Source organism: Pongo pygmaeus, chromosome X, assembly GCF_028885625.2.
Source record: "Pongo pygmaeus isolate AG05252 chromosome X, NHGRI_mPonPyg2-v2.0_pri, whole genome shotgun sequence".
Classification (NCBI taxonomy): domain Eukaryota; kingdom Metazoa; phylum Chordata; class Mammalia; order Primates; family Hominidae; genus Pongo; species Pongo pygmaeus.
The window spans coordinates 140999262-141027052 of NC_072396.2; the positions used below are offsets into that span (position 1 = coordinate 140999262).

The window sequence follows — 27791 nt, forward strand, 5'->3', positions numbered from 1 at the left end:
TTCTTTCAGTTGATGTAAACATCATCTACATGCCCATCATCCCTGGAGTCACCTATGGCATTTCTTCATCTGCAAATGATGATTTTCATTCTTAAAAGTTATTTTGTGTTAGGAGCTTGAGCAGTGATGTTCTGTATTGTTTTGTTTTGGAATAAGGCAGGTGAGGTTCCCTTTAACCATTTCTAGAGAGAAAAATCCTAAACAGCCCCTTAAAAGAAAACATGGCATTAAAACAGACAGTCAAACAGAAAAAGTGGTTTTATTAGGACATTTAGAGACAAAGCAACTGGTGCTGTGCCTGGATTTTTCATCTCTTAAAGGTTGTTTTGGCCGGGTGTGGTGGCTCATGCCTGTAATCCCAGCACTTTGGGAGGCCGAGGCAGGCGGATTGCCTGAGGTCAGGAGTTCGAGACCAGCCTGGCCAACATGGTGAAACCCTGTCTCTACTAAAAATACAAAAATTAGCCGGGCATGGTGGCAGGCGCCTGTAATCCCAGCTACTTGGGAGGCAGAGGCAGGAGAATTTCTTGAACCCAGGAGGCGGAGGTTGCAGTGAGCCGAGATTGAGCCACTGCACTCCAGCCTGGGTGACAGAGTGAGACTTTGTCTCAAAAAAAAAAAAAAAATTAAAAAGGTTGTTTTGATATTGTACAGCACAGCCTGGATAACTGCAAAGTTGGGGTTTACCATGTGACAGAGCTAGGTAAGTGACCTGAATTATCACTCCTTGGAGGTGACATCAACCTTGTCAAAGTGTAAATGATTTGTTGCTTCACCATCTCTCTGATATTAAATTTTGAGGAGTGGGTTCAAGGTTGTGCTTCAGGGGACACCTACACTTACTTATCATGTAAAACAAAATGCACTACACTACCATGTGATTGCAGGGGGATAAATGGTTTTTTTCTAAAAAAAAATTGACAAAACCTATATAGACCATCCTGGGTAGATATGAAAACAGGGTGATTCTAATAATAAATAAGATGATTTAATAGGGTCTAGTTGGTCCCAAGATTCCCCAGCAGGGAAGAATAAGCAACTGCAGAGCATTTCCCCAGCCCCCTCCCTCTCCTTATGACAGGACACGCCAATAAAACTCCACCTCCTACTCTTCAGTGCCAGATGGGTAAGCATTTAGCCAAGCATGCTGGGAGACACACAGAACTGAAGCAAAGGAGTATCCGGATGTCTTGGATTTTCTTCCCATTCTGTTCTGTTCTGTTCTCCTAATACCATCTCATTACTAGACGTAGGCATTGGACGTGACAATCAACTGCATTTGAACTGAGAAGAAGAAATATTAAAGACACAGTCTTCAGAAGAAATGGCTCAAAGGCAGCCTCACTCACCTAATCAGACTTTAATTTCAATCACAAATGACACAGAATCATCAAGCTCTGTGGTTTCTAACGATAACACAAATAAAGGATGGAGCGGGGACAACTCTCCAGGAATAGAAGCATTGTGTGCCATCTATATTACTTATGCTGTGATCATTTCAGTGGGCATCCTTGGAAATGCTATTCTCATCAAAGTCTTTTTCAAGACCAAATCCATGCAAACAGTTCCAAATATTTTCATCACCAGCCTGGCTTTTGGAGATCTTTTACTTCTGCTAACTTGTGTGCCAGTGGATGCAACCCACTACCTTGCAGAAGGATGGCTGTTCGGAAGAATTGGTTGTAAGGTGCTCTCTTTCATCCGGCTCACTTCTGTTGGTGTGTCAGTGTTCACATTAACAATTCTCAGCGCTGACAGGTGAGTTTCTTTTCTCTGTTGTATTTGCCAGGATGTGAAATTGGGCAAAAAGAAAGGAAATCTTGTACTTAGCATTTACTGGCTACTATTTTGCTTTTCTCACACTCTGTAACGTGGATGTGAGATTGGAAAATCTGGTGGCATTTAAAATAAAAGTTAGTGTAAGAATGTTAAAATTTCTGTATTAGCACGGAGGAGAAGTTGAAATTGCATGCTTTATGGATAATTTATTCTTATTGTTTGCTCGAATGTATACTGAATGGGGTTTTTATTTTTCTCCAGTTTATTAAGTAAAGCAAATTGTTCCAGGTGTAAAAGAAAAAAATTCATGCTTTATACATTAGTGCAGCCTAGTGGTGCAACATAGTCAACATGAAAACCAGGATAGGTGTGAAATTGACCACATATGTATTACTGTATATCGGAAGAGTGGTAAAAAGACACAAGCATCTAATTTATTTGAAATTCATCAAATTAGCTAATGGCAGAAAAACGGTGAGGTTTTCAACTCCCTGGTAACTTAGTGTAATGTCATCACGTAATTCTATTTGTTTTCTCTATAGGCATTCAGTGACATTATCATTTCCAGAGAAATAAATTAATCTTGGTTGACTTTTAGAGCTCTGTGGAGAAAGCGTGTGAGATCCTCTTGCAGTCAGGGTGTTCAGATTCTGTGTTAGGATATTTTCAGTCCAAGTACTCTGTTTTTCTGTGTTCCTATTGTAGAATAACTGTAAAAACATGAAAAAACTTGAGGCTCCAAATGTTAAAAGTGATGCTTTAAAAAGCCTGCAAGAATCCTGTAAGTAATCGATGTTTGGCAGTACCAGAAGGAATAGCTTCTTCAGATTCTAGAATCTGAGAAGAGGAAAACCTTTCCCTGTGTCTTTTTACGATTTTTGCTTTGACTGGTCTTATATTCTATTTGAGGGCAGACTGGCTTAATGACTGTAGATTTTAAGGTGCATTTGTTTGAATGAGGAGGTATCTCTGTACCAGCACAGGACTTCTGATTGCAACTTTGCCTCGCCCTAAATCTGTCCACTGATCAGCTTGGGCAACGAATTAACACTTACAAACAGGGAAGAAATTAATCCTCTCCTCTTTACCACATAAACCCTTGGAATTCTTTTCTAGGAAGGTTGATAACTGTTCACTCATGAAGAAAGGAAAATTAATTCAGTTTAACATCAGTCACTTATACAAAAGAAGTCTTTTAGGTACCTTAAGTGTATTACACTTAAGGTAATACACAGGTGGTGAATTACTCTCAATCACACATGAAGTCATGCTGATAAACGTTTATTTGTCCTAAATAGAGAGTCTATACATAAAATTATAAAATTGCAAATCTGGAATATCTCATAGGAGTGAATAATGGAAAAGGTGATTAGCATAAATAAAAATATTGAGATGTATTATCTGCATTTAAAACCATAGCCAATTCTAGTTGGTTAACGTTGACTTGGTTATACACATATGCATGGAGGGTAGAACTGGATGACCACTAAGGTCACTTCTCACCCTAAAATTTGGTGACTTTGACATTTATTTGGACCTTTGCCTCTGATTATGTGTTTCTAGATACAAGGCAGTTGTGAAGCCACTTGAGCGACAGCCCTCCAATGCCATCCTGAAGACTTGTGTAAAAGCTGGCTGCGTCTGGATCGTGTCTATGATATTTGCTCTACCTGAGGCTATATTTTCAAATGTATATACTTTTCGAGATCCCAACAAAAATATGACATTTGAATCATGTACCTCTTATCCTGTCTCTAAGAAGCTCTTGCAAGAAATACATTCTCTGCTGTGCTTCTTAGTGTTCTACATTATTCCACTCTCTATTATCTCTGTCTACTATTCCTTGATTGCTAGGACCCTTTACAAAAGCACCCTGAACATACCTACTGAGGAACAAAGCCATGCCCGTAAACAGGTATGTATTAATCAGTACTCATGCAAATCTAGTTTGAATTTAGAAGTGAAGTTCCTACTTTTGCACAGTGAGTAACTGTGTATCTTCCTGTGTATAAATGCAATAGCAGTGTAGTATTTTTGTTATGAGCATAGGCTCCGGTTTGAATCCCAGTTCTATCACGTACTAGCTGGGTAATCTTGAGCAAGTTACCTAACCTTTCTGAGCCTCGGTTTCCTCATGTGTAAAATGAAGATGATTACTAGATGATATAGATGAAATGCTTAGGTGCAGAGTAAGTATTTCAATAAATGGTAAGACTACTACTATTAGAGAGGGGACAATTGAAGTTTGAGAGTAGTCAAAATTTTTTACCCCATGGAATAGTGGGGAACACTGCATAAGATGATACTATGAAGAAAAGCATCTTTTGTTTTAGAAAGTGTAACAGAATAAAAATACACAGCATATAGAACTGGCAAGAATCCATAACACTATTCAATGCAAACCACTTACACACAGATGAGCAAACGGAGGTGGGGAGGAGTGAGGGGAAAGAGTGGAATGCAAGTAGCATGAGAACACAGTGACTCACAGAAGCTTGATTAAGACCACTGCAAGAGCCACGTGTGCTCCCCCCATAAATATGGACAGAATAAAAGGAATGTTGCCAAAACATAGTTCCATTTGATTAAAAATATTTTTCTAACCTCTGGGGAAGGAGGAGAGAGGATTCCATTAACCCCTTGATCGGTACACAGAGAACTGTGCCTTTTTTAGAGCTAGTCCATTCAGTTAGTTTAACAATGGTGCTCATGAGACTGAAGTTGCATATTTAATGCCCATGTGAACCAGTTACCTTTGCTCTATTTGTGACCACGGGCTATATATTCACCTAACTTGGCTCATTTCTCTTATTAATAGATGTAGGTAGGATTATCTTCACATAAAAAGGACAGCACATTTTGGGTTTACTTCTTTGACTATATGGTTAGAATTCCTATAAAAACAATTTTAGATACCAGCTTGGCAACTTTCATAGACCTCAAAAGAATATTCTGACCTAGTCAGCTTCTGCTGATGCAGTGAAAGCAATTTTGTATAGTATCTCTCTGTTTTTAATTACATTAAATTGTGGAGAATTCCACAGCATTCTTTGAGTTAACTGCAGACATCCTAGAGTATCTCGAAATTAGGGGGAAAGGTGTCTCTGAATTAGAGTTAATGAGTCCAAGATCAGAGGTTACCATGCCAATTGACTTGCTGTGTTATATAGTAACAGGCTGACTTCTTGCACATCCCAGCCAGTTAGCATACAAATGCGTGTTCAAAGGGAAATCAGCTGTAATTAACGGTACATTTCTATGTAAATTTATAGGATAACTTTTTAAAATCTCTCACAGCTAAATGATTTTTTTTTTTTTTTTTTTTTTTTTTTTGCTGTTTCTTCCCCCTATAGATCGAATCCCGAAAGAGAATTGCCAGAACGGTATTGGTGTTGGTGGCTCTGTTTGCCCTCTGCTGGTTGCCAAATCACCTCCTGTACCTCTACCATTCATTCACTTCTCAAACCTATGTAGACCCCTCTGCCATGCATTTCATTTTCACCATTTTCTCTCGGGTTTTGGCTTTCAGCAATTCTTGCGTAAACCCCTTTGCTCTCTACTGGCTGAGCAAAAGCTTCCAGAAGCATTTTAAAGCTCAGTTGTTCTGTTGCAAGGCGGAACGGCCTGAGCCTCCTGTTGCTGACACCTCTCTTACCACCCTAGCTGTGATGGGAAGGGTCCCGGGCACTGGGAGCATACAGATGTCTGAAATTAGTGTGACCTCGTTCACTGGGTGTAGTGTGAAGCAGGCAGAGGACAGATTCTAGCTTTTCAAGGAAAAATGCTGCTTCTCCTCCCAGCGTGTGTATCCGACTCTAAGCTGTGTGTAGGTGTATGGTGTCCAGATTTTTGTTGTTTGAAAAGTGTGTTGAAATCTTAGGAGTGAAGGATCCCTATAAGTAAGTAAAATACAAACCATTACTTTCTTCAAAGTACAAATAGTAATGTCATCAGGCTTTCTAAATAAAATGAAGCCCCACTAAGTGCAGAAAGACAAGTTTATATATGCCAGTGAATCGTAAGGGAAGTCGAATGGGAAGGAAGGTGTAATAAACAAGATGAAACTTAAAAATCTCATTTGTTGTTTAATCACATCTGTGATGCTTCTAATTCCTCATATACTGTGATTTGCATAAAATTGTGTTTGTGTTTACTGTGTGGTGTAAATCTAGAGATACTTTGTATGTGAAAAGCGGATCACAAAAGAGAGAAAGCATCTCTTAGGCTATTTTCTTAAAAATAAACTTCACAGAATGGCTGCCCTTTTCCATTAATCTGTATTCCATTGTAGCTGAATCTGTGCAGTTGAAATGAAAATGTTTTGGAGTCAGCGAATATAAAGCACTGAGTAAAGATCTGGGGCACAGTGCTTGCCTTACTGGGTCAACACTTACAACTGCCATGGATTAATAACTGGGCTAAGTTATCATTCACAAATATTGTTAGGAACTTGCCTTATTCATAGGCAGAATAAGTGGCCATGTTTATGGTGTCATTTGAGGACCCCTGTTGAAAAATCTGCAAACCTGCCACAGTGTCTGAAATTCTTCCTTTACAGAAATTCGTTTCTTTCTGGTAAGCAGTGCCCTCTTTCTAAAAACATGCAGAAGTACCATATGAAATCCCTAACCCCTGGGTGTGCAATTGTGATCAGATCATCTTCCTGCTTGACTTTATTAAACCCGATGGGTGCCTAAGTCCTGTAAGTGTATGGCCTAATTAATCTCTGCCCATGGAAATCAGATGGAAAGTTCTGATTTTCTATCCTGTGCTCCTACCTGCTAACATCATTCACTTGTTAATAATTATTGTTTAAAAAAAAAAAACTCTTGTCAATAGACGTGTCAGATTTAGATCTGTGGTTTCAGAAAAATTTTTGGAGCAAATTTAAACATGTTTGGCACTATAGGTAAATTTGTATTTTTTTAAAAAAACTTGATGTTTGAGTGTGCTTTTCGTAATGCTGAGCTTTCTTTAAATGGCTTGTGGAGTCGTGAACTTTCGCTAATGATGTGGCTCCAAAAGGTAATAAATATTAACATTAGACTTTAACTTTCTGTAAAATTGGTTTACTTAAAGTGGGGGGGGGGTGTGATACTCTATTAGTATTGTTTTAAAGTGGACACTGTAATAAGTGTGGAAAAACAAACAAATATGAAATAAAGTTTTAAATGACTCTGTGTAACTTTATATTCTAAAAACAGTATTTCTGACAGAATATAATGGAACCCATTTTAATTCCAAAATGTTACTTTCAAGTCACAGAGCCCTAAAACAATCTTACTATTTTCCTCACTCTAAGTAAAAATTACATCTTTACTCTCCTAAACTCTAATAACGTTTCAGATATAACTTGATAAAAGTACCAGAATACAAAAGTGAAGACAGCTTTTTGGCAGTTTATAAAACTAGAACTCAAAGAACTTTTTTTTTTTTTTTCCATTCTCAGCAATCCTTAGGTTAGGGATATAAAATAATTCCCTAAATGGCTGTGTAGGGCATCAGCCTCCTTCCATCCGTAGTTGTAGTTGGCTTAAAATTCACAGCTTTGCTTTGATTTTTGAGAGGGTGGTCTCTTTTTCAACAGATTATCCTTGTCATGGCTAACCTTACAAGTAGGCCCTAACAGCCACAATTTTTTTCACACTGCCTATTGTGGTTCCAGAAATGTTTCTATGGAAAATTTCATTTCTTTGGAGAGAATTCTAAATGGTGGGGATAGGTGGGATATATACAAAATAAATTCTGTATACATCTCAATGTTGCTCAGGGTCTTCCCTCACCCAAGACTTAAAATATGGACCATAATACAGTAATACTCCACAAAGCATGAAAACACAGTCACGACGTTAGCCATTACCAAAACGTCCAGCAGGTAAGTCTTCATCATTGAAGGTGAAAGCACTACAAAACACTTACCACTCGCTTTTCTGCTGAAAATAGCAAATTTGGGTTTGCAGAATTTCTGCAGTTTGAGTCATCTTAGGTCAGAAATTCATCGATCTTTTTGTCAGAAAGGCAGAAGTCTTTTTATTTCCACTAAGTCTTGAGATTACAGGATGTGGGGATAGGAAAATTCCTGGACAGAGTGGGCTTGAAGGGACCATTTAAAAAAAATCTGATTTGGTATAGTTCAGTAATTTTTCAGAAAGAGTTCTTTTTTTTTTTTTGCAGGGAAACATTAATTTTATTAATACCTTAATTATTTATATAATTAACAAGCAAGCATACAAATAAATATCACTGAGGGAGATATTTGTGAAATTTTTTAATGGACATATTTTGTGTTTTCTGTAGGCCAGATAGGTGAGTCCTATCTGGAGTGCAGTCTCTGCTTTTGTAGGTTAATGTATATTTATCCACCAAGAAGGCTGCGGCCTATTAGGGCAGAAGTACAACACAGATCACCCCATACAAAGGTCAGAGGGAAGAATGAAGCACATATTCAGAGAGAAGCCGGCTGTGTAGATTCTTTCTAGGTCCAGCATCCCTTTATGTGGCCATCTACACTGCAGTCCTGGAGTTTCAGTAGCCACCCCAATCTTTATAACCCACTCCCCTTTTTTTTGTTACCTCGAGTGTTTCTATAACTTGCAGGAAAAAAAAAACTTGAAAAAGACAGGTTACAAAGACAGAGATGCTTTCAGATTACCTCAGTCATTAGGGAGTCATTCTACGAATATGCAGGGAAATGAGAAAAAATAGGAACCAAGCCTCATAGAGACCACAGCATTGTGCAATTATAACTGTCAGATCTCACGACCAAAAAGAATGCCATTACAGGTACAATGTGTTTACCTCTCAACTCCACTGCCTCACTAGTATGGTGACTCAGTGACCCTCCTTCGCTGCTTCAGCTGCTCCTCTCACCCGTGGGGAACTTCTCCACAGCAGGCCTCTGTTCTGCCTTTTACCTTCCCTGGGAGTATCTCCTTGCTTCTTTGCTACTCTGACCACATCCCTGTATGTTCCATACTCAAACTTTCTGGGAGAGGTTCTTACTGGCTCAGTCAAATCCAGTTTAGAATGCAGAGCTATCTGCCAGGTCACCACACAGGCCCTGGGCAGCCTTTGGGCCAGGATGGCTGGGTGACATGGGACATAAGCATAAGGAACCCTTTCAGTCACCTGCTCAAAAGACGGTTGTGGTAGAGCCGGCACTCAATGATATGTGCAGTAGGGTGGTGTCGCATATTATCACCTATGCTGTGAACTCGGGAATGAAATGGGAGCCCAATAACACATTGCTGAAAACAGCTGTATGCTATTTTTGGATCCAGGAAAAAATATTTAGCAAAGTTTAAGCCTAATAAAACTCACATTACCTATATCATAAAAATGCACACAAATTCAGTTCTCCAAGAGTTCCTACCAGAACGAGAACTTCATGAAAAAGAAATGTAATTAAAAAAAAAACTAACCCAAACTATTAAAAACTGTTGTTATCGTTGAAACCATAGATTCACACAACTGGTGTGTGGGGAGCCAGGATTTTCTAGAAGCAGTACTCAACTGCTATGTTTAGAAGTGAAGGTCACTGGAATAGTGAAATAATTTCTTCTGGTAAGGTTTTCCCGACCCTCAAGCCCGGGTTATGATATTTATGTTTACACTAATAGGTTCCTTATTATTTTAATGAATTAATATTTTTTAACAGCCGCTTTAATTTTTGTGCAGAAATATCGGTAAGTATAAACCACAAACAAACGTTTTTTGGGGTCTTCAATGTTTTAATGTAAAGAGGACCTGGAACCAAAAAGTTTGAGAACTGCTGTCCTCCAGCATCTCAAATCTGTCATTTGCCAACCATCCTAATTCTGTCTCCTCTGAGCTGTGCCTGTCTTGTCGACTCCTGGGTCGCCAGAACCTCATGCACTGCCCTGCACTTAGTAGGGGCTCAATAAATACCTGCCCAACTTAAAAATATGGACCTTTTCCTTTTCAGCAATGAGTGTAATTCCTGAAAACAAAGTTCTGTTTAGAACAAAAGTATGCTGTGTCTTTCTAAAAGAATGACAAAGAAGCGGAGTTTCCCGGCCAATAAAGCTGGTGTTTACACTGGGATGTTTACATTTATGCTTAAGTTTCAAGTTCGAAGCTCGAGCGCCACTGAAATCTGCAGTACAAGAGGCAGGCAACTGCTGCCCCTCCCATCCTTCCCATGGAGTCGAACTCCAGCCAGAGGAAGGTATGAGACCGATAAAGGAGAAGGCTGACACCAGAAAAAGAAAGTTGGCCCTTCTACCCCTCATTCGTTCATTCATTCGCTCATTCCGCATTAGACACCAGAGCCGGTGCCAGGAGTTTAGGCTACCAAGATGAACAAGATCCGGTGTCTATCCCAGGGAGTCGTAAAGAAACAAGTAAAAGACGCGGTTCCTGAGCGGGGGAGGGGCCCTTGGGCGAAGGAGGCGCGTCGTTTTCTCGAAGCCAGAGAAATTTGTCCTGTCCGCCCCACCCACTCCCCTAAGATGGCGCCCTCGCGAAACCCGCCCGGCCACCTCCGCGAGGGAGTATTCCCACGCCTTCCTTCCGTCTCCCTCCCCGGCCGGCCGATCCGCCGGGGACCCCGCGGAGCTCAAAGCCCTTGAGGCGCCGAGGGATCCCAGTGGCCCTCGCCCCGCCCCAAGCCCGACCCCGGTGGGCGTCGACGCGCGGCAGCAGTGCGTCCCCCCAACCCCGGTGCCCCGCCTCCCCGGGCCTCGCGCCGCGTGCCGGCGTCGGCGCTTTTTGACGCCATAGTGGGCGTGTCAGCGCGACCCGCGACGTCGCGACGCGCCGACAATGGTGGCTGCGTCGGCCTGAGCAGGGCTTAAGTTTACAAGTAATTTCCTGACGTTGCCGAAGGAGCCGCAGTCGCCTCAGATCCGGGCGGCGGCGGCGGCGGCGGCGGCGGCAGCGCGCCTGCGCGCTCCCGCAGCGCCCTGGACCTAGCAGCGGTGCCGAGGCCCGGCGGAGCAAGCCAGGTGGGCGGCGGTGCGGCCGAGCTCACAGCATCAGCGCGCGCGCGCGGTGGGCGGGCAGAGAGGGGGGCGGTGCGGCAGCCGAGCGGCCCCGATTTCCCGGGGACTGCTGGGGCGCAGCGGGGAGGCGGGCCGGGGGTGGGGGGGCGGCGGCGGGGCGCGAGCAGAGCGCGGTCGACCTCCCTTTCTCTGCTCAGCTCCAGCGTCATTTCGGCCTCTTAGTTCTTCTGAACCCTGCTCCTGAGCTAGGTAGGAAACATGAGCGGCACCAACTTGGATGGGAACGATGAGTTTGATGAGCAGTTGCGAATGCAAGAATTGTACGGAGACGGCAAGGATGGTGACACCCAGACCGATGCCGGCGGAGAACCCGATTCTCTCGGGCAGCAGCCGACGGACACCCCCTACGAGTGGGACCTGGACAAAAAGGCTTGGTTCCCCAAGGTAGGAGAGTGCCACGGGCGCCACTGCAGAGCGGGCCGCCTGGCCAGCCTCGCGGGGCACTCCTTTTACGTTTGCTTTGCTGAGATCTTTGGTCCTTGGTCCTAGCCCCCTTGGATAGCGACGCTTCTTTTTGTTGTGTTTGTTGGGGCACCGATGTGTAAAGGAACGTAAATCTTTAGGGTGGTGTCTTAAATGTAATTTTTAAGTCTTTTCTATGCTTTAGTAATCTTGTCTGTGAAGGTCACAGTTGATTATTACATGACTGCTTTTTATTGCAAAGAGGAAAAATACCAAGAGCAAATGTAGTAGCTGTCCATTTCTGGTAGCCAACCCCACTTGTCCTAGGAACTCAGATGTTTAGCTTATGTACTATGTGCAAAATGCAGTTTCTTGATTTCTTTTTTAAAGTAGCTGTTTATATATCTTTACTAATTGAACTTTCTTTGAACCTTGCTTTACTTTCCTAGTAAATTTTGTCCCTAGGCATATATGTTTGAACCATATAACCACAGGAATAAGACTGGAGATGCACAGAATACAGATGGAAAATCTGTGTATGTTTGTTTGGAATACTTGGAAATTGCTAAGTATTTTTATTTCAGCTTCGAAGTAAAATAACTAATGTTAAACTTGATTCTGTAAACTTTGTGGTAAAAGTGCCCTTTTAATCTGGCTCTCATGAGCAGGAAAGGGCACACTAATAGCACACAAATTGACTTTCAAGCCAATGAATGATACAAAACCTGTCTCCACTGCGCGACTGGACTACTATTTTAAAAATTCTTTTGCAACTTTTCTTTCCCATTCTGTATTTGTATATATATTCCAATCCCTCCAGATTGTTAAAATTTACGATTTCACTTCTGTATTGGTAGTGCTAGTTTGAGTGCAGATTTGGTTTCTTCAGCATTCTGAATACTTTTAACAAAGGTGTGATAATGGATTAATGTGTGACTTTATCCTTTTATGTTATTGAAGCCCATACCTCTTCAAACTTTGGGTTTTACATTTTCCCCATTCCATGCTTGCCTAATATTGATTGGTATGATGATATAACTATATTTCTTTCGTTTTGCAATAACACTTTTCCCCCAAAGAGGAGGAAGATAGATATGAGTTGGATTTGTCTTTAATTTGTTCTGGTACTAAAATATAACGTCATTTAATTTGTGATAAAGTTAAAATGAGCATTTAGTTTTACAATTGTTAACCCCATTCTTTATATACCAAATCAGAGTTCTGTTCTATGTGCTCTCTGCATACAGATATTTAAGTACTTATTGTACATGTATATTTGTGCATCTGTACAGCAAGAGAAAATTGGATTCTGTGGTTAGATTATTCATTGACTGTTGGTTTTTATTGTTTTATTATCTGGTTCTTCCTTCGTTGTATGTATTTGTAGCCTTAGTCAAGTAGACTGTAGAGAGGTAGTAATTAATAAATGAAACAACTAGAAAAGGTGCCAGCATCACTTAAAAAGCTTTAAATCGTATCTCAGACTTTTGCATTGATCATCTAAGTACTTGTGTCTTATTTTTTTATCACCGTATGCACAATTTTCTGTAGAAGGTGACTATTCTTGCATTTGTACTTTAATAACTACAACTATTATCCACAGAAACACTTCTGTGTTAAGTCATATAACTATGCTGTAAAAACACAATTTAAACTTCTTATGGGTGGAAATAATTTTGAATTTCTTTGTCCGGGTCTATTGAATTGCTTGTTTAGATTACTGAAGATTTCATTGCTACATATCAGGCCAATTACGGCTTCTCTAACGATGGCGCATCTAGTTCTACTGCAAATGTTGAAGATGTCCATGCTAGGACTGCAGAGGAACCTCCACAAGAAAAAGCCCCGGAACCCACTGATCCCAGAAAGAAGGGAGAAAAAAGAAAGGCTGAGTCAGGTAAGTGGTTCTAGCTTACAAATTTTAAGTGTAAAAATTAAAAATATGGGTGTGCATATGTACAGTTGCTTTTTCGAGAATTGTAATAGCTTTGAAGGAATAAGGTGAGTTTTTTCTTTAAGGTAGTGTCAGTTATAAAGAATCAAGATAAACTGGCCATCTTTTTTCCAGAAAGGGCTCTAAAACTCATTATTTGTCAAAAGATTTAAATCCTTTGAAAGCTGGGTAGTGATTTGAGTTAGTTTATCTTGGTCTTTTAAGAGGAACAGAAAGGTTGTCCTGGAAGTTTCAAGAAACTGCTGCTTTGTCAAGATTCCATAATATGACTCTTATCTTTTTTTGCAAGTGTTTTATTTATTTAATTAATTTTGATTTCTAGGATGGTTTCATGTTGAAGAAGACAGAAATACAAATGTATACGTGTCTGGTATGTATAACTTTTTAAACAGGTTTAAGGTAGGAAATACTTAATTTTGAGATTTTTCACGAAGTGATTTTTAGCTTTCAGTTTCTCCAGAGTCCATTTTTTATCATTGTGTCATTTTTTGTTCAGCCGTTTATATTAGTAAGGAATATGTGTGTTCATTACAGAACCAAGAAATTTAGTGTGTAACTTTGCATACCAACCTTTGGGCCTGGTTAATGTAACTTACAGCAGTGTGTCCCTTCCCATTCAGTGAGGCCCTCAAGAAAGCATAATTTTAATGTATATTTGAACACACAAGAATGTGAAATTTCTTCATTTCTGTAAATGTAAAACTTTTACATATATTTAGAAAATCAACATTGCATTCACCTAAGTTATAGATTTCTAATTGGTAGAATGCTAAGTAATTCACCTTCATTATCAATTATAAATGTTTTTTAATTTTTCTTAAATGACAGGTTTGCCTCCAGATATTACAGTGGATGAATTTATACAACTTATGTCCAAGTTTGGCATTATTATGAGAGATCCTCAGACAGAAGAATTTAAGGTCAAACTTTACAAAGATAATCAAGGAAATCTTAAAGGAGACGGTCTTTGCTGTTATTTGAAGGTAAGTTGTATGATCAAATAAGTTTCTTGTATCTTCGTTTTTAACTCAGGAACCAGGGCTATAATTTCTATAGATGATAACTAACACCAAGAACTGTTCAAAACAGGATATGAAGAAAACTGAAATTTCAGTTAGTACCTGTGTGTATCACATTGGTAAGATTATTCACTTGTTTTAAGAAAATATGTTATGAGGTTAAAGTATTATATAAATATGTGACTGGAGTGCTTCTTCTGTCTTGAAAAATTCTCACTGGAAAGATTTCTTTATTGATGTGTATAGTCAATTCAGACTACATTTTAAAAATTCAAGAAGAAAAAGCAGTAACATTTTAGTTGTCCATTGGAATGAATTACACCAGGGTTCAGCAAACTCGAGCTCTGTTTTGGTAAATACAGCTTTATGGAACACAGCCACACTAATTCATTTATGCATTTGTCTGTGGTTGCCTTTGTGGTTCATTGATAGGGTTGAGTGGTTGTAGCACAGACCTTGTGGCGTACAAAGCCTAAAATATTTACGAACTGGCCCTTTAACAAAAGGACTTTTCTGACCCTTGAATTAGACCATGAAGGAGACGATAGCTTATTCTTACTGCTTTAAAATATTTTTTTGAATGTGAGAAAAGATAGAGTGGTATTAAGAGAAATTTGCAGAACTGCATGTAGTCATAGTACCATAAATTACACAAAAAACCCTCAATGCCAAAGGCAGCCATCATTTCTGGAACACCTGCCACCTTAGGAGCATGTGTTATACATTATCACAGGGTACAGAACAAATGATGACATGTACATAAGTCAAACCTGAAAATAATTACAGAGTAAAATCAAAATGGTAAAGCAAAAGTACAAACACCACAGCTGTGTTGTGAGTATACAGTATTCCAGTGAGATCAGAAGTGAGTAGGATTAAGCTGGCACCTTTTTGGGAAATAGGTTTTTGACCTGAATCTTAAACGTGATGGTTATGGGACATGAGCATGACCATTTTAGGATGGTAGTTTTGTAATGTTCAAATGTAAGGAGATTTGAGAGTTTTATAAGTTTTTTAAGGATTATTAAAAAATCTGCGAACAGATTCTTAGGGAGTTCTGTTAGATTTTTTAAATTTTTAAAGGAAAAAAATTGAGTTTTGAGACCCATAGAAGTACAAGATTGTCAAAACAGTAAATTAAGTTCCAGGAAAATATAGTGAATTATTCCAGGACCCATATTTATGTGAGCAGCTGAGGTCAGTTATCCATTTTTGTTTTCTACAGGTCCTCTGATCTTTGACTCTGTTTGTATAGGGCTGATAACTGTCCTTTCTCTAAGACCTGGAATCCATACATGTATTTAATATAAAGTACAAGTCATCAGATAATTGTCTTCTACTTCTCAGTGTATTACAGACTTACAATTTAATGGATGAACCAAAAAATTAAAGGCTGGCTATGGTGTTTCCAGTTCCTTGAGTCATCTAGTCTTAAGTAAGAGTATTATAGGATTTTAAAAGAAATACACCTTAGAAATCACGCAGATTTGCTCCCTTCATTCTGCAGATGAGAAATTGTGGCCTCAAGAGACAAAATTACCCAATAATAATATAATTTATTGAACACCTACCGTATGCTAGTCCTTATCCTTTCCATGCATTATTTCATTTAATTTTGTCAAGAACCTTGTGATGAAGGTATTAACTATTTCCATTCTACATATGATGATACTGGGGCTCAGGAAGCTTGAATAATTTACCCAAGTTCACACAGCCGGTTAGGGACAGCTGTGTCTCAAATGCGGGTTTCCTGGCTGAGATTCTAGAGTTCTTTATCTCAGAGAAAGAGATCTCATATATTCATAATATATAAATATAAGAATTTAAATTATTTTATGTATAATCATTGTTCATCTAAAAAACTCCTGAAGTTTTATTTCGTTGTATAACTGACTATATTTTATCTTACATTTATAAAGAGAGAATCTGTGGAACTTGCATTAAAACTTTTGGATGAAGATGAAATTAGAGGCTACAAATTACATGTTGAGGTGGCAAAGTTTCAACTGAAGGGAGAATATGATGCCTCAAAGAAGAAGAAGAAGTGCAAAGACTATAAGAAGAAGCTGTCTATGCAACAAAAGTTTGTAATTTTTTTCCCTTTTGAAAGGTTCCATATATTCTAGAGTATATTTTTGGTAATAGCCATCTAGTTTTATTCTGTCAAGTGTGCCTACACATTATTTTAAAATAATTTCATTAGCTCATCAGGTGCCTTTAGCAATCTATACAATAGGTTTAGATTAGCAGTGGTGGGGATTTTAATTTTCCGGAGTGTTTATTTGTAATATAATAAGGGCTTAAAAGAGCTAAGAGAAGCCATCTGTTTGGAAAACGTTGAACATCAAATTAAATAAGATAGTTTAGGCTTATGTACCAGAACCATTTACTTTCTGTGTGGATTGAAATCAGTGGTACCAGGAGCTAAATTTTTTTATACAGGTTTGTTATAGGAATTAGAAATGACAGGATTTTATAATTGTATTTACTGTAGTTGTATGTGGTATATACATAATATCATCAAGTTTCTATTATTATTCTTTTTAATATAGTTTGAAATATACTAGTTTTAAGAAATTAGTCAAAATGATAAATACTTTTATCAGAGTAAATTCTAATGACACTTCTAACACCATGCTTAAACTAATTAAATATCATAAAAGCATTTAGTTGTGATGTCTCATTGTTTTTGCAAGTGTAGGTAAAATTGATAACCACATATTTTTTAAACAATATCAGTAAAATTTATGATTGTAACAGTGAGTAGTTTTATGTATTTGAGTGCAGTTTGTTTTTTATAATGATAAAGTACCTAAAAACCAATACAATTAAAAAATACTTTTTAGCTTCAAGGTATATCTTTCTGAACTCATAAATACTAAGAATTAGAGATTCTTCAAGGGTCTCATTGGAATATTTGTATAATCAGACAACAGTTGCCCTGAAAAACATTTCATCTGGGGATTTCAGATACTGGGGCCATTTTGCCTCTGCCTTTTATTTTATTTTGTTTTATTTATTTGAGGCAAGAGTCTCACTCTGTCACACAGGCTGGAGTGCAGGGGTGCAATGTTGGCTCACTGCAACCTATACCTCTGGGGTTCAAGCTATACTCATGCCTCAGCCTCCCCAGCTGGGATTACAGACGTGCACCACCATGCCTGGCTGATTTTTGTATTTTTAGTAGAGATGGGGTTTCACCATGTTGGCCAGGCTGGTCTTGAACTCCTGACCTCAAGTTATCTGCCCGCCTCGGCCTCCCAAAGTGCTGGGATTATAAGTATGAGCCACCACACACGGTCCCCTGCCCATTATTTTTATTTCAGAAAGTTTTCTGACTGGAACTATGACTGAAATACAGTTTGTTGTTGTAAAATCCAGTAATTATCTTTATTAAATACTCAATAAAGTATTGTATGAACAACTCATTCTTTTCTCTCTCCAACAAGTCTGAAGCAAAATTTACAATTTGTTGTTACTGCTTCATTGCCTCAGGCAGTTGGATTGGAGACCTGAGAGGCGAGCCGGACCATCCCGGATGCGCCATGAGCGAGTTGTCATCATCAAGAATATGTTTCATCCTATGGATTTTGAGGTAGGAAGTGGTGTGCTTACTGATAGAAATGCTGATAGGCTTTCTTTCTCTCAAGGGATCCTGGAGCTTGCCTCGCCTCATCTTTGTCATGTCACCTCCTGCGTGTTTGTGCAGCGAGTAGTAAAGGAAGATGGAGCCAAGAAGCTACTTAAGTCTTTTGATTTCCCTTCCCTTTGTTTAGCCCAGTATTGTTTTAAAGTGTATCACAGATAAGACTGTTTAATAACCATACTGCCCCCAAACAGCAGCTACTTGGTATGGGAAACCATTGAAAAATATCATCATTAAAAGATTTATGGGAACTGCTTGTGGATTTTCAGTGCAAGCCAACAAGTATGGGCTGATTTTGGTGGGGAGTACCAGCTTCACAATTGTAAATGCAAACTTCAGTTTGGTACCAAAAGTTATAATGCTTAATGTCCGTGGAAAATTCCAAGAACAGCAAGTAAAAGTGAATAAGTACATCTGTTGTGTATCAACTTTTTTAAGTGATTTTAAAAAAAGTGAATGGAACTGTCCTTCCTCCCCTCAAAAAAGTGAATAAAGGAGGAGCAAAGAACAAGGAGTTCTGAGGAATATTGTCATCAAAGTACCTTGTGTTACATTCTGCCTCTATTCTTATCTCTGTCTACTGGCGTAGACTGACTTTATTGTTGTGGAGAAACAATTCTTTATTCTCTCCCTGGTTCTGAAATTAGTGATAGCAAGTTATACAGAAAGCAGGTTATACAGATAGCAAGTTATACAGAGAAAAATGTTCATAATGTAAAATTCCGTTTTTACCAATAATCTAGTTGTAATCAGTGCCCATTCCTGACCCTTTTGTGCATTTAAACAGTCAAAATGGTAATATAATTGTAGCTCCCTTAGAGAGGGCCCCAAAATGGACAGTTCAGCTCTATCTCAATGAATAGTGTTGTGATAAGGTTTACTGTGTACCTATGGAGTTTGGGCATCTTTTGAGGTCATTGGAAATATACGTGTGGTTTATTTATGAGATTGATTGATTGATGTCTCTTCTGACTAGAAATCTGGAAGAATTTTGAAATATAACAGTTTATAGTTTTACAGTTGCAGTGATAATGAAGTATGGTTTATAAACACGTGCACACCAGTTGCATTTTGAAATACTGTTTTTGCCAGCAATAACTTTAAAATAAATGCATAGAATTACAAAAATACTAGCTGGGCATGGTGGCGCATGCCTGTAATGCCGGCTACTCAGGAGGCTGATTCAGGAGAATCACTTGAGCCCGGCAGGCGGAGGTTACGGTAAGATCGCGCCACTGCACTCCAGCCTGGGCAACGGAGCGAGACTCCATCTCAAAACAAAACAAAACAAAACACCAGATCATAGTCATTAAAGTAGCATATAAAATAAATGCATAGATTGATCACAATATTTAGTCTGCTAAATACAACTCCGGGATTTCCTATTATTTATTACATTTTATCCCCCTGCTAAATAAGTGATTTGTTCATTAGGTGACATTTATTTCTGTGACTTGAGGTCTTTGATTCACACATTTCATACTCCTGCCACTCGAGTGTGAATGTAAATGCAAACCTAATTCAAAGTATCTGGAACCTCTGCAAGTAGAAGTCTGTTGTGTAATTTTATCTATTCTTGTTTCTCTCTCCTGCCTGGCTCATTGAAATACCTTATTTGAGTCTAAGGATCACCCCAGGCAGACTTAGCGTTTCCTAGCTTAACAAATATTCTTTCCCCAAAACCACATTTATTCTACCTTGACCCCTGTACATTCCCTCCAGTGAATATTTTTAAAGATACAAGTTTCATGCTTGCAAATTCCTGATTTTTCTTTTAATCTTCTTGGTTTAGTATAAACATTACTTTGGAGTTACAGAGCCTTTATACTACCCTATTTTGTTTCCTTCATAGCATTTATTATTATCTGAAGTAATTTTGACTCGTCTGCTAGAATGTGAGCTCCATGACACCCAGTATTTTGTCTACCTTGTTTGCTGCTATATTCTCAGTACATAGAATTGTGCCTGGCACACAGTTGGCCCTTAATATTTATGTGATGAAGAATTGAAAGGATTGCTAAATGAAACCCTTGTTATTTACGAGCCAGAGTCTTTTCATTCATCCAGTGGATAAAACATTTTCTCTTCAGCATCTTTGCAAATGAAAGCAAATTTTCTTTTTAGATGCTTATGCCACAAAGGATGGTAGGACATTGTCTTGGCCGTGGTGGAATTAGTTCACAAAGAAATGCTTGGCGATGCTATCCTTGTTTGCCCACCTTCCTGGCCTCACATTGTCCAACTAGCTTGCTGAGAGCGTGTCAACAAGAAGAGTGACAAATAATCTTGCTTTTGTTCACTGTCTCTGAGCACCTGAACCTCAGTGTAGACCTGTGCTGTCAGATATGGTAGACTATAGCCATGTGTGGTTAAATGTAAGTTAATTAAAATGAAATAAAATTCAGTTCATCGCTTGTACTAGGCACACGTAGCTAGTAGCTGCCATATTGGATAATGCAGATATACAACATTTTCATCATCACAGAACCTTCTATTGGACAACACTGGTATAGACATTATATAATTTTTGATAGAAGTGTCCAACAGGAAACCCTGCTTTTATTGCATGTTCTGGGGGAGTGTTTGATTTGACTGAAGACTCCATATGAACCTAAAGAACACACAGCAGCATTGAGCTTTTTAGTGGAAAACAAAAACCGAATTGTCAGGTTATCCTGAGATATCTGAAAGGAGTCAGATTTTGGGTGGAGGGGTATATTTTGATTCCAAACAGTTAGAAGCAACATACCTAAGAATACTGTCTGATATCAGGGTAAATATTGAAGGCTAACATTTTTAATGTAACTTCAGATGGTCTTCAGTATTTAATTCAAATCCTTATTTTAAAATGCATTGCCTGGCAAATTTGAATACCAAGACATGAAGAGTCAAAACTCAGATGCACTAGCCGGGCGTGATAGTATGCACCTGTAATCCCAGCTACTTGGAAGGCTGAGGCATGAGGATCACTTGAGTCCGGGAGGCAGAGGCTGCAGTGAGCCAAGATCGCACCACTGCACTCCAGCCTGGGCAACAGAGTAAGACTCTGTCTTCAAAAAAAAAAGCAAAGCAAAGCACTGAGACATTGGTGTAGAAATAAACGTGATGCCTACCCCCACCATGGAATCACACTTCAATTTAAAAGTTGTTAAACATGTTGACACAGTTTTTTTGTTTGTTTTTGATATAATCCTGATTTTCCTTGGTGGATAAAAGAGAGGTATTAGAAACAGTTTATCAAATTCTTAAAAAGATTTTCTTGAATATTGGCTTTGTACAAAAGTCTGTGCTATTTTCTGTGAGGTATCTGAAACTCAATAAAACAAAGTTCCTGCCTTCTGAAAGCACTCACTCTAATAGAAGCTACACACACACACACACACACACACACAGAAGCTACACACACACACACACACACACACACACACAGAAGCTACACACACACACACACACAGAAGCTACACACACACACACACACAGAAGCTGCACACACACACACACACACACACACACACACACCCACACCCACCCCCAAAAGCCATAACTTTTATTCTCTACTCCTTATTCTCTACTCCTTATTCTTCTCAGGTCTGATCATTTTGTATAAAGCAAATTGGCTGCTTCTCCAAAATTGAGTTTTATAAGTGGGGAAGTCCAGAGTTCTGCCAACTGTAGTTTTAGAAGCCTCAGATTTATGCAAATGAGTACGATTTTATATTTTTTATTTTAAATCAGATTTCAGTAACTCCCTGCCAGCTTATTTTTGCTTTTTGAAGAACCTTACGGGAGGAAAGCCACAATTCTCTATAGTTCCTCTTTAGCTGATGAGAAAAATGAAAGCGTGTAAGAAAGATAGATGCACTTAAATGTTTCCTAGAAAGTGTAAGTTACCTTCAATAGAAATTTGTAGATAGGATATCTTCATTTATATTTGTATGTAGTTGAAATTCAAGCTGATAATGTAGCTTTTCCTGAGCCCTTTTTATGCATTGGTACTTGGAGAGAGATTTGTTAATTCCCAGAGGGAATCTTAAATCATTTTGTTGTTATAGGGAGATTTCCACCCGAACTCTAGGCTACTAGAAACAGCAATACTTGAATGTTCTTAATAGGCTCATAGTTGCAAGAAAGCAACAGCTAAGAATGTATTTTATTCCATGCTTAGTAACAGCTCCTTATTTGTATGGTTCTGTTACAGTGTGGTAGGAGACAAGACGAACAGTAATCCTTACAATGTTTATTCTGTGAGTTAAAATAGCATCTTGGAAGCGCAAAAATCAATCTTAGGACACTTAGTCAATAAAAGGGATATATCGCTCTCTCTCTCCATTACAACATTTCTGTAAATAGGAATGTATCCAAAACACAAAGCAAAGGGCTCTTATCAGTGTGATGTTGATGCCCATGCAGAACATAGGAATTAGCAGTCTGACTGAATATGCGCCACAGGACTTCCACCATCTTCTCCTGCTCTGCCACTGTAGGCCCCTTCTGCTGCCTGCCATACTTGTCCATTTCCTTTGTTTAAAGTAGGGCAAACCTATAGGAGTAGCAGTGGATGTAGTAGTCTAATTTTATTTGATTTTGAGTTTTTAAAAAATTTTATAGAATGAAAAACACAACTAACCTTAAGCAAAACCTTTTTCTGTTTGTTGATTTATCAGAACAATAAATTGGATTCTCAGGATTTATAGTTAAAGAAGGGAGCAAACCCATTTTAATCATGCATATTTTTCAGGATGATCCGTTGGTGCTGAATGAGATCAGAGAAGACCTTCGAGTAGAGTGTTCGAAGTTTGGACAAATTAGGAAACTCCTTCTCTTTGATGTAAGTTCATGGCTTGGACATATGGATCCTAAAGCAGTCATTCCTCCACCTTATAAGTTCTTCTCAGATGTTAGTATACCCCTGAATTTTAGATTAATGTTTTTATATAGTAGTCCACTATTTGTGATAATCATCTATTAGCAATAATGAGATGAACATGGATTACAAGCCAAGGATTTGATAGATTTGGTATGCCTTGCTTATTTTCCATCTTCATTACCCTAGAGTACATGATCAGGTGAAAGAAGGTACAAGAAAAATGTATGAGATCTCTGGTTCCCTATTAGTCACATTTTCCCCTCTTTGTGAATTATTCTCATCCTCCATATTTGGAACAATCAGGGACAGTATTCTCCTGTATATTTCTTCTTCTCACCCTCTTTTTGCTTCCAAAATTGACACCCAATAATTAAGAGTCACCATTTATTGCTTGTGTATTACAAGCTACTTTACATGTTATCTCACTTCTCAAAACCCTTTGAGGCAGGTTAGCACTATTATACCCATTTTACAGATGAGGAAGCTAACACTTTAGAAATTGAACACCTGGCTCAAGGTTGTTCATCTGGTAACTGACAGAGCCAGGATTTAATCCCAGGGCAATATGACTTCAGAGTTTACACTCTTAACAATTATACTGTCCTGCTTCTCATTAGACAGGGATATCAGCAGAAACATTTCCAAGGACATTGTGCTTGGTTCTTGCTAGGTAAGATTGAGGTAAAGAAGCAGCTGACTGCACGTGACTGGCTGGGATAAAAGGGAAGAAAGACTTCATACATAAAGTCTTTTACTTCAGAGTATCACAGAGAACACTACTACTTACCTACTTTGTGAAATGTATGTGTTTTATTTTTAATCTTATCATTCATTCCTTTTTTTTCTTGTCTTTCTAGAGGCACCCAGATGGTGTGGCCTCTGTATCCTTTCGGGATCCAGAGGAAGCTGATTATTGTATTCAAACTCTCGATGGAAGATGGTTTGGTGGCCGTCAAATCACTGCCCAGGCATGGGATGGGACTACAGATTATCAGGTAAATTCTGCTGCTTGTCAAGGGCACACACATTGTTTCATTACCAACAAATACTGATCCTTCAGATCTAAATTTTGGGTTTGGTTTAACCTATTTAATGTAACAAGGCTTCTTTTATTTTTATTTACTTATATATTTTAATTTTTTACTCTTCCTCTTAATTATTTACAATGCTTCTTTTAAATAATATTTTGCATTCAGAAGATAGAGAAATGTTTGAGTCTTTCAGTTTCTAAGTCTGAAAGTTTGAGGCTTGTTCAGAATAGTGATAAGAAAAGAACACATTCAACCAAATGTTACTCTTCCTTTGTATGCTGTAAAGTATGGACAGAGCTCAAATATTAACTTTCTAAGAGATGAGACATTTCTGCAGTACTGTGATATTTGGCCTTTATTTAAGTGATCTTATTTAAGGTCACCTCTAGTAAATCAAGATGTAAAGTTTTGAAAACTGAAGATGGAATTGCTTTCATTTCCTAATAAGAGATGCTTTATAAAATTAAGGTTGTTTCATCAATATTAGATATGTTCAGAGAAGTAACCTTTTGCCTGAAACTTATTTTAATGGCAGTCTGCATTTATCCACAGGTGGAGGAAACCTCAAGAGAAAGGGAGGAAAGGCTGAGAGGATGGGAGGCTTTCCTCAATGCTCCTGAGGCCAACAGAGGCCTTAGGCGTTCAGATTCTGTCTCTGCTTCCGAAAGGGCAGGGCCTTCTAGAGCAAGGCATTTTTCAGAGCACCCCAGCACATCTAAAATGAATGCTCAAGAAACTGCAACTGGAATGGCGTTTGAAGAACCTATAGATGAGAAGAAGTTTGAAAAGACAGAAGATGGGGGAGAATTTGAAGAAGGTGCTTCTGAAAACAATGCTAAAGAAAGTAGCCCCGAAAAAGAGGCTGAAGAAGGCTGCCCTGGAAAAGAATCTGAAGAGGGCTGCCCCAAAAGAGGGTTTGAAGGCATCTGCTCCCAAAAAGAGTCTGAAGAAGGCAATCCCTTAAGAGGATCTGAAGAGGGTAGTCCTAAAAAAGAGTCTAAAAAGAAGACACTCAGAAATGATTGTGAAGAGAATGGCTTTGCAAAGGAATCTGAAGATGACCCCAACAAGGAGTCTGAAGAGGAGGTTGGCCCCACGAAAGAGTCCGAAGAAGATGACTCAGAGAAAGAGTCTGACGAAGACTGCTCTGAAAAACAGTCTGAAGATGGCTCCGAAAGAGAATTTGAAGAAAATGGTCTCGAGAAAGATTTGGACGAGGAAGGCTCTGAAAAGGAGCTTCATGAAAATGTTCTTGACAAAGAGTTAGAAGAAAATGACTCTGAAAACTCCGAATTTGAAGATGACGGCTCTGAAAAAGTGTTAGATGAGGAAGGCTCTGAGAGAGAGTTTGATGAAGATTCAGATGAAAAGGAAGAAGAGGAGGATACATATGAAAAAGTATTTGATGATGAGTCCAATGAGAAAGAGGATGAAGAATATGCAGATGAAAAGGGGCTTGAAGCTGCTGATAAAAAGGAGGAAGAAGGTGATGCAGATGAAAAGCTGTTTGAAGAGTCAGACGACAAGGAAGATGAAGATGCAGATGGAAAGGAAGTTGAAGATGCTGACGAAAAGTTGTTCGAAGATGATGATTCCAATGAGAAGTTGTTTGATGAGGAGGAAGATTCCAATGAGAAGTTGTTTGACGATTCTGATGAGAGGGGGACTTTGGGTGGTTTTGGGAGTGTTGAAGAAGGGCCCCTATCCACTGGCAGCAGCTTTATTCTCAGTAGTGATGATGATGATGATATTTAATCCCTTAAACTTGCTTTTTAGGGAGAGTCCTCCATCTACATTTGCCTGTGCTTCAGGGTAATTACTAGTAGTGTTACATGAACATGTGCATAGTGGTAGGATGCCATCAGATTAAAGCATTGAAGTTTTTCATTGTTACCTGTACCTAATGGTTTTAAATATATGTTAATTGATTGTTTAGTTAAAATGTCATAGTTACAATGCAAGTAAACTGGATACTTGTTCTTTTGTCAGATTTGTTAAATGCATGCAGAATAATATTTTTAAAAGTATTGATTGAAGTTTGTGATATTCATCAATAAAAATAAGTTGATAATATGCAGAAACTGAAAATTTGACTTGAGTTAAATTGTATTTTAAATTCTTGATATTGCTGTATTTATACTGAAGGTTGGCTTTTCTGAGGACTTGAAGAATCTCTTTGGAGTCTCCTTGCTTCCCGCTGGTATTAGCACGTATGTCTCCATTTCCTCTTTATAAACCAGAACATGTTCCTAAACTCAGAAAACAACCCTGTGGGTTTTTTTTTTCTGCCCAGTCCTTGCAAGTTAACTCTTGTTTGTTTTCTACCCTCTTTCCTTAAAATTGACTCTCAGATGTGCAAAGTGAACTTCCTGCAGTCTACAGCTCCCATTATTATTAAAAATCTAGAGAAACAGATAGAATTCTACCTTGTACTGTTAGCGTCTCTGGGCCCCTTTAGAAGTTAATTCAAATTGGAGGACCTCTTCCCAGAAAAAAATGTACACACTACACTACGCAACTTGTGTACTGTTTGGGGAGGTTCATGGATTCCCTGAAGTTGAAGAACTTCATGCATGCTTCAGTTGTTCGTTTTTTTAGAATCATAGTTCCTAGCACTGCGCAAAGTTGTGTAGTCCCAATAAAGTTGTGGGTCTTTCTTGATTATGCTTTCCAAATTCAGTAGTGATGAATTTACTTCTGATGTAGCATTAAGAAGCTATTCTCAGAAATTAGGAGCATTAAAATAAACTGCATTGGTGCTCTTTCATTACAGTATATGTAAGTGTAACCCTCTAGATAGAGAAGAGTTCCTATACTTCAAGTCTTTTTATTTTGAGAATTTTTTACTTGATGTCTGGGATTTCATAAAATCTTCAGGATTTTCACCAGGGATAAGTCAGTAAACGAGATGAAGAAAGTCAAGTATAGAAAAATTGCAAACCAAAATAGTGTTTCCTTTAAAGATAAGCCAGAAGCATTTAAACTTGAATTTATTGGAAAATTAGTTTTCTAAATGAAAGGAAAAGAATGCTTTACCTTCCATACACAGTGGTTAGGATGCATAACTCTACAACGTAAATTAGCTCTGAGACCATCAGGAGAATTTGTTTCATTCTTTACATTAAAATTTATAATTTTGGAAATCCAGAATCTCTCAAAAGAATATACTATCCATCTAGTCTGTTGTTTTAGATACTAACTGTTGCTTAGTAAAGACTCCCTGCCACAATTTTGGGATGGGAAATACACTAAAAATAGAGTAAACTTTCACTATTTGGTGGGTTTTGTCTAAAGTCATTGCCACCCCTGGCAGGTTAACCATCTTCTCTGTGAACTCAAGTGTGTGTGTTTGTGTGTGTGTGTTCGCAAGTGTGTGTTAGTGGATTTCAGTTATGCGATACTGTCCCGAATATTTTGACTTCAATTTGGTTGATATCACATACTCAGGTTCTTTTCGTATAAACACACTGGAAGTGAAAATCACAAACAGCTGTAAAATGGTAAATAATTTATGAGGTGATATAAACAACAGAAATTAGAGTAATAAAGCACACATAGCTACCTGTTTACTGAGTAATCAGATTTTATTAGTCCTGAAAACTGAATTTAATGTGAGGCAAGAATACATCCTATCATCAAAAGAAAATGGGGGCAGGATGGATTTTAAGCCCAGCAATGCTCCACTTATCACCTGACAACTAAGTTTAATGCTCCTTACAGCTATAATTTACACAAAATATTAGTGCATTCAGTCCTAAATGTATAAACCAGAAGTGGCTTCAGGCATAACTTTGAATGGCTTGAATGCCCTGCTGTCTGAGTCCACAAGTACCTTGTACAAGAACAAACATGAAACTTCATGTTAGAAAAAACTATTTCTGGTCTTTGCAATATTAATGAAATATTGAAATTATTACTGCTTTCTACAAAAGAAATAAGGGCAAAATTGGAGTAACTCAAGTATCTGTTTTCCTTCCTTCTCAAGTAGAATAGTTCTGGGCTCTTTGTGAAGCCCTGAGGAGCGAAGTCCGGTTCATTTGGAAGCCACTACCTCTTCCTTTTCAGAGTAT

General features: G+C 38.5%; 2 protein-coding genes across 3 annotated transcripts; both read left to right on the forward strand.

The window, feature by feature from the left end:
• Positions 1-1156: 1156 nt before the first annotated feature.
• BRS3 (bombesin receptor subtype 3) lies at positions 1157-6951 on the forward strand. Its single transcript, XM_054473114.1, has 3 exons — positions 1157-1758; positions 3343-3694; positions 5133-6951. The coding sequence occupies exons 1-3, from the start codon at positions 1325-1327 to the stop codon at positions 5544-5546; spliced, it is 1200 nt and encodes a 399-aa protein (XP_054329089.1). The 5' UTR covers positions 1157-1324; the 3' UTR covers positions 5547-6951.
• A 3565-nt stretch (positions 6952-10516) lies between these two features.
• Positions 10517-25809, forward strand: HTATSF1 (HIV-1 Tat specific factor 1). Of its 2 annotated transcripts, none has more exons than XM_054471882.2 (10): positions 10517-10745; positions 10940-11186; positions 12921-13101; positions 13481-13528; positions 13987-14141; positions 16097-16260; positions 17673-17772; positions 22562-22651; positions 23548-23685; positions 24274-25809. In XM_054471882.2, exons 2-10 carry the CDS (start codon positions 11001-11003, stop codon positions 25474-25476), a joined length of 2265 nt encoding a protein of 754 aa, XP_054327857.1. In that variant the 5' UTR covers positions 10517-10745; positions 10940-11000; the 3' UTR covers positions 25477-25809. The 2 variants fall into 2 exon arrangements, with proteins under 2 accessions (XP_054327857.1, XP_054327856.1); XM_054471881.2 differs by having other exon boundaries at positions 10610-10745; positions 10992-11186.
• The last annotated feature ends 1982 nt before the right edge of the window (positions 25810-27791 follow it).

Excerpts from the sequence above, each read along its gene's own strand:
- HTATSF1 (XM_054471882.2), top strand. The coding sequence starts at position 11,001 with ATGAGCGGCACCAACTTGGATGGGAACGATGAGTTTGATGAGCAGTTG. Across the intron at positions 11,187-12,920 it reads AAAAGGCTTGGTTCCCCAAG|ATTACTGAAGATTTCATTGC; the intron begins GTAGGAGAGTGC and ends TTGCTTGTTTAG. Across the intron at positions 16,261-17,672 it reads AAGCTGTCTATGCAACAAAA|GCAGTTGGATTGGAGACCTG; the intron begins GTTTGTAATTTT and ends TCATTGCCTCAG.
- BRS3 (XM_054473114.1), top strand. The coding sequence starts at position 1,325 with ATGGCTCAAAGGCAGCCTCACTCACCTAATCAGACTTTAATTTCAATC. Across the intron at positions 1,759-3,342 it reads ACAATTCTCAGCGCTGACAG|ATACAAGGCAGTTGTGAAGC; the intron begins GTGAGTTTCTTT and ends ATGTGTTTCTAG. Across the intron at positions 3,695-5,132 it reads AAAGCCATGCCCGTAAACAG|ATCGAATCCCGAAAGAGAAT; the intron begins GTATGTATTAAT and ends TTCCCCCTATAG.